The 7,001-nt window shown below is 39.9% G+C and overlaps 1 protein-coding gene across 2 annotated transcripts in view; it reads right to left on the bottom strand.

Moving 5' to 3' along the window:
- Window positions 1-3,808: 3,808 nt before the first annotated feature.
- The window catches only part of TRPM7 (transient receptor potential cation channel, subfamily M, member 7), a 128,610-nt gene continuing 125,417 nt past the window's right edge, over window positions 3,809-7,001 (bottom strand). The window contains exons 40-41 of one of the 2 annotated variants that reach the window (XR_001361634.1): window positions 4,499-4,702; window positions 3,809-4,406 (exon numbers count right to left, since the gene is read on the bottom strand). Coding sequence is in view for 1 of the 2 variants with exons in the window: in XM_005863943.2 (XP_005864005.1) it covers window positions 4,572-4,702 (131 nt within the window). In the remaining variant the exon portion in view is untranslated. Of the gene's footprint in view, window positions 4,703-7,001 lie in introns of both variants that reach the window. The other variant, XM_005863943.2, reaches the window with a different exon arrangement.

The following is a 7,001-nucleotide window of genomic DNA, read 5'->3' as shown; positions in this document are numbered from 1 at the left end:
ACCCTTTCACAGGGGTCGCCTAAGACCATCGGAAAACACATATATAATTACATATTGTTTTTGCGATTAATCACTATGCTTTAATTATGTTCAATTTGTAACAATGAAATTGGGGGTCACCACAACATGAGGAACTGTATTAAAGGGTCGCGGCATTAGGAAGGTTGAGAACCACTGATCTATATGCTTTAACACACTTCATACAGTCACTCTGTATTTTAATAGCCTTTTCAGATAACTGTAGATATTATTTGCAAAAACACCAAAACTGGACAGTAATAGTTTTCTAAAGATCAACTGCAGTGTAGAATCTGAAAACCTATAAACTTACCCTACTCTGCTCTCTGCTAGGTTTTTCACTCATGCATCATTTTATTTATTTATTTATTTACGTACTTTAGTTAATCCTCACCAGCAGATATTTTTCCATTAATTTTTAGAGAGAGTGGGAGCGAGGGACGGAGATAGAGTGTGAGAGAAAAAGAGAGAGAGAGAGAGAGAGAGAGAGAGAGCACCAGCCAGTGACTAATGAATAAATCTAGGCAACGGCCATCAAAAAGACGAGCAGACCTTTCTTAGTGGGCGTATACACCACCACCAGTGAGCATTCTTGTCAAAATATAATCTTGAATCTGACTAAGCCTGTACACTTATGGCATAGACAGGAAACAGAAACATGTACAACGACACCTCAGGGAAATCAGCAAAACTCTGAATGTGGGAAAGTTTTTAACAAATAAGTTGGTTCTTCAAAAAATAAATTGGGGGAAAAGATGGGAGGAGAAACCTATATATTAGAAGAGATTTTAAAGACAAATCAAGCAACTGCGATGTATGAATCTTATCTGGGTCCTGACTCAAGCAAACTGCAAAAAAATTTGTTTGAGAATGATTACATTATCTGATGACATTTAAAAAACATTATTTTTCAGATGTAAAGATACTGCAGTTCTTATGTTTTAGAAACATATACTAAGACACTTATAATGAAAATAAAGTTCCGTAATGCAGGATTGCATAGAAATTCCAAAGGAAAGAAAGCATGCCCCACAACGAGGATATGCATCATTAGGCGATTTCGTCCTCGTAGGAAGATCACAGAGTGCACTTACACAAACCTTGATGGTATAGCCTACTACACACCTAGACGATACGGCACAGCCTATTGCTCCTAGGCTACAAGCCTGTACAGCAAGTCACTGCACAAAACAGCATGAGATTAAATCAAGCACAGGAGAACATGATGCAATCAAGTGATGCGGTAAACACAAGATGTCTGAGGCTGCTGCCAGTCAGTGTAGCATGGCACAGTTTTATAGCAAACTTTTTTTTTTAAGCAGAAAGAGTATACTCTAAAATAATGATAAAGGTGTAGTATGATAAATGCATAAAGCAGCAAGATAGCTGTTTATCATCATCATCAAATATTATGTATTGTACATCACTGTATGTGCTACACTTTTATACGACTAGCAGTACAGGTTTGTTATACCAGCATCACCACAAACATATGAGTAATGCATTTTGCTATTAAAATGGTGATAGGAATTTTCCGCTCCATTTTCATCTATGGGACCACCCTGGTATATGCAGTAGGTCATCAACTGCAATATTGTTATGCAGCACATGACTGCAAAGGAGAGAGCTAAATGCTGGCTGGGGCAGGGCATGAAAAAAAATACCTGTTTGATTGGTGCTATTTACTATGAGCCAGAGGTGAAATCATGCTCACCAAGATGAAATCATGAACCCCAGGAAGGTACTCTGCTTTGAGAAATTCCTGAAGTGCCTAAAAGGAAAACCAATTCCTGACAGGATCAGAACCTGAGCTTGGGATTTTTCCTAAGAAAAAGCTCACAGATCATCTAATATTGGAAACATTCTGTGGCACCTTTACAACACATTTTTATTGAGCACCTATTTTCTATGCTACAAACTCCAGCAAGGCACTAAATGAAATACTAAAGTAAATGAGACAGCTCTTAGTTTGAGACAGACATCGGTGGTCAAGAGGTTTCACCCCAATAGATCATTACTGAGCACTTAACTAAGTGCTAGTTGTGACTGGTCTGGGATCTGGTTCCTCTGAACAGTTATCCTATATAACAAAGAGGTAATATGCAAATTGACTGTCACACCCTCACACAAAGATGGCCACTCCCATGTGGTCACAAGATGGCCGGCAGGGGAGGGCAGTTGGAGGCAACCAGGTTGGCAGGGGAGGGCAGTTGGGGACGATCGGGCTGGTAGGGGAGCAGTTAGGCATCGATCAGGCTGGCAGGGGAGTGGTTAGGGGGTGATCAGGCTGGCAGGCAGAAGCGGTTAGGGGCAATCAGGCAGGCAGGCAGGCGAGCAGTTGGGAGCCAGCAGTCTTGGATTGTGAGAGGGATGTCCCCTGAGGGGTCCCAGATTGGAGAGGGTGCAGGCTGGGCTGAGGGACACCCCTCCCCCAGTGCACGAATTTCATGCACCGGGCCTCTAGTCTATAATAATAAAAGCACAATATGCTAATTGGACTGGACAGCTGAATGACCTTCCACCGGACCTTCGGGCCTCTAGTGGTAAATAAGGAAGATCACAAAAATCCCCGTCCACAGATGCATCCTTTTCTGAAAATAAAGACTTCTCTCTCTTAGAAGTGATGAAAACCTACTTATTGGGTACTCTTGCCTTGATTGTCGACTTAAACACACAGACTATATCATTGTGATCTACCTTCCTCAAGAAAGTTTGATATTGTGGAAAAACGTTCTAAAAGTAACTTTTTTTTAATGGTATGCTTTATCACAAACCATGTGCTCTGCAAGCTGTGTGATGCTAAAGTAGTGAACTATCCTAAGGGTCCTTTCCTCTGCAAAGTGTAAAATCTAGTGTGGTAAGACATCAGACAGTACTCTTGAAAGCAACACAGTGCAACAGAAAGGTGGAATGGAGGTATCTCATAAAAATAATCAACATAAAGTTAATCAACAGATAACCCATATCTCCGTTTTCTGACAAAACATGAACAGATGAAAAACAACACAGTAGGAAACCAAGATCACTTTAAACACTGTATAGGACAGGGGATCAAAAAGCATAGGTATGCAAACGATTCATTTAAAAAACTCATACTCTGAAAACAAATTAACACTGAAAATAGATACCTTTTCAGAATGATTAAACTCACTAAACATCTGTAAACAAGAATAAATTTATTTAATTTCTTTTAAAGATTTAATGATATACAAAATGTATATAGTTTAATATCTTTAATACATTTTTCTCCCCCCCCATCAATATTAAACACTTATTTTAAACAGTTTCTCTCTCTTCTTGCCTCGTCTGTATCTATGAGATACACTACTGAATACAAGTAAGATTTACACTGCTCTCTCCCAATAAAAATAAAAATTAGTACCTAGGAAAACAAAACAAAATGAAAAAAAATATCAAAGCATAAAACTTTAGTCAGATGAAAAGCTTTTCTTATTGTTGAGTATTCAACAATATGTGGGCAGTTAAATTACATTTTATTAGCATAAAGTTGCATTGCAATCTCCCGACATGATAATCTAACTCAATTTCTTAAATAAGTACCACAAAAAATTCATGTTTGGATATTTCTACACAATTTTAAATATATGTAAGAGTTCATGTTTACATTCTGATTTGATATACTGGTCAACATAATCTTTGGAGAAATATGTAACTTCCAGGTTGCCACTAGAACTATAAATAGGAAAAAAGTACTCTAACTTTTCTCACAAGGTAACTTCTCTTGAACAATGAGTTAAGTTTCTCCTTTGATATATTTAGGTCATACAAGTCTACGTGGCTTTCTTCTACTTAGAATAACTTCATAAAACAATGCTTAAAAAACCCCACTTACACTTCTGCACAATTTCGGCTCTATTTTACAAAAAATTGGCTCTATCTTTAATTATGGAACCTAACCCTGATTCATAAAGTCTCTCTTAGAAAATGCTTGGGTTTTCTTTCCTTTTTATTTTTTAACTCAGGCTTCTTAGACATCCCTGTGGATCTAGAATTATAACAAGTCATCACCTTTCCCATGGCCAAAAAGCATCTAGCTGCGAACTAGTGATCCGTCACTGAACACCCTAAACACACTGAGGAAGATGTCTGAGTGCCATTTAACCCAAAGGCTGGGTGATTGCTTCATTGCACTAGCTGAATGGCAGTAAAGCAGCAGCAAGTAACATCTGCACTGACACCTAACTTTGGTTAAGGTATTGCACCACACGAGAGAGAGATCACCCTCATCAGAACAAAGTCAAATAAAGTCCTCTGCTAAAAAGAGACTTTTAAGAAGTTACAAATACTAATTTTCTTTTACCTTTAAATTTTAACAGCTGCTAGCTAGCTGTATCCTATAGGGAGTTCCTGACTGACTAGTTTAATTGCTGAAAAAACAGAAGACAAAAACAAAAAAGATTTGACCTTTTAACTGTTCCAGAACTAGTATATTCAATTTGCACACACTTTTCTGTATTACCAAACTACTTCATCCTGAATGAAAAGTGACACAGTAACATTGTTGTGAGGTGTAGGCAAAACCAATGATTCAGTTATAACATCAGACGAATAGAATGAGTTGATTCTGATTCTTTGGTGGAATTTCCAGGCTGAAGAGTTGAATCTGAAGGCTCATCCTGAGGAAATATAATTTTATCAGGTGTATAGTCATTCCTCTTCAGGTCTATATTCACCACCCCAACAAAAAAAGAAAAGAAAAAAGTCAGTATTTCTTAGAAATGGAAAATTAAGAACATTTCTATATCAACTTTCATCTAAATATGCCAGATTTATTTTCTACCAGGTTGTTATAAATTCAAAAGTTACAAAACATATAAACATAAAAATGAAATCATTCATTCATCAAATAATTACTATGCTGTGACCATGAGTCAATAACTCGTCTGAGTATGGAAACATAACAATGAACAAAGCAGAGCAGGTCCCTGTTCCCATGGAGTTTATTTTCTAGTGGGTAAAAAAAACAACAAAAAAAAAACAAATCGAAAAATGACAGAATTATAAGTAGTAACAAGTGCTTAAAGAAAACAGTGTGATGAGGGCCAGATTAGAGATGGCATAAGGCGATTCCTTAGGGTGGGGCAGAAAAGCCATAGGAGGCAACATCTGAGTAAAGGCCTAAATACTGAGAAGTGACTATCAAAGCTTCAGGAGGAGTGTTCTAGGCAGAGGGAGGCTAACTGCAGACGGTAAGGAAAGGAACTTGGTGTGTTCAAAGAATGGCAAGAAAACAGCATGGCTTGCATGTAGTGAATGAGGGGAAAACCAGTGCAAAATGAGGTCAAGCAGCAGTTAATGGACAAGGGTTATAAAACTACTAGAGGCCCGATGCACGAAATTCTTGCAAGGGGCTCAGCCCTCGCAGCCACAGCAGCTTGCCTTGGCCCTCAAAGCCCCAGCTTCGTCCAGAAGGTCATTCAGCTGTCTGGTCTAATTAGCATATTACACTTTTATTATTATAGATAGTCTGCGGACCAAATGTGGCTGGCTATTTTTGGCAAATAGTTTTATTTACCAAATAATGAAGCCAGGATAATTTGTTTGGAGTGTCTATGGCTATTTCTGCACTACAATGGTAGAGCTAGGTAGCTGTGACCTGGGCCATATGGCTCACAAAGCCTAAAATATTGGCTACCTTGCCTTTTACAGAAAAGTTTCCTGACCCCAGACTTATGGGATGCAAGCTATGGTAGGAAGTACAGATTACAATGAAGATCTACTGGAAGGTATTAAGCAGTGTTAAGGGAGAAACATAATCAGATTTGTTTTAAATGACTATTCTGTCCCTTGAAGTCTTGTTAGAGGCAATTGGCAAGAATCCAGGAAACAAATGGTGGCAACTGAAGATGAAGAGAAGTCAATAATTTCAATGGAGAGTTCAGAATTACAGTAGACAGACTATGTCAGATTGTCTAAGAAAGGTGAGAGAAAAAAGAAATTGGCTAGCTTTTAGGTTCTGAGCAACTGGGTAACCATTAAGTAAATGGAGAAGCAGAGTTTTGTGAGCAAGGGTGGGAAATAAAAGTTAGAAGTTCTAGAATGAACATGTTACTTATAAAGATGCTTTAGGGTATCCAAGTAGAAATGTAGGAAACAATATAGAAATAGGAGCTCAAGAGAGAAGTTAAGGCTTCAGTTAAATGTGGTCTATCACTATGTATACTGCATTTATAGCTATGGGATAGAACGAAATCACTTAGGGAGTTATAGACATACTAGAGGCCCAGTGCACAACTCTTGTGCATTGGGGTGGGAGGATGGGGGAGTCCAGCAGCTCACAGTCTGGGAGCCCTTGAGGGATGACTGATGGCTTAGGCCCGCACCCTGTGGGGAGTGGCCTAAGCCGCAGCTGGACATCCTTAGCGCTGTCTCAGAGGCAGGCCATTGCGCTTGCCAGTCGTCAGCCCAGTTTGTGGCTGAGCAGCGATCCCCCTGTGGGAGTGCACTGACCACCAGGGGACAGCTCCTGTGTTGAGTGTCTGCCCCCTGGTGGTCAGTGCATGTCATAGTGACCCGTCGTTCTGCCGGCCGTTCTGCTGTTCCGCCGCTCGGTCTATTTGCATATTACCCTTTTATTATATAGGATAATACAATAGTTGCAGAAGTGGAAAACTGAATGTAGTAATAATCAAATTTATAATTTAAACTAATCACAGTCATGCATATACCTTTATACTTTTATCTCCATACTGGAGGCCCGGTGCACAAAATTCATGCACGGCTGGTGGGGGTGGTCCCCTCAGCCCAGCCTGCACCTTCTCCAATCCAGGACCTCTCGGGAGATGTCCAACTGCCTTTAGGATCGGGCCTAAACCGCAGTCAAACATCCCTCTCACAATCCAGGACCACTGGTTCCTAACTGCTTACCTGCCTGCCTGCCTGATTGCTCCCAACTGCCCCCCTGCTGGCCAGATCACCCCCAACTGCCTCCCCTGCCAGCCTAGTTGCCCCCAGCTATCCCC

Source organism: Myotis brandtii, unplaced genomic scaffold, assembly GCF_000412655.1.
Source record: "Myotis brandtii unplaced genomic scaffold, ASM41265v1 scaffold182, whole genome shotgun sequence".
Classification (NCBI taxonomy): domain Eukaryota; kingdom Metazoa; phylum Chordata; class Mammalia; order Chiroptera; family Vespertilionidae; genus Myotis; species Myotis brandtii.
This window is presented reverse-complemented; position numbering and strand designations above follow the sequence as displayed.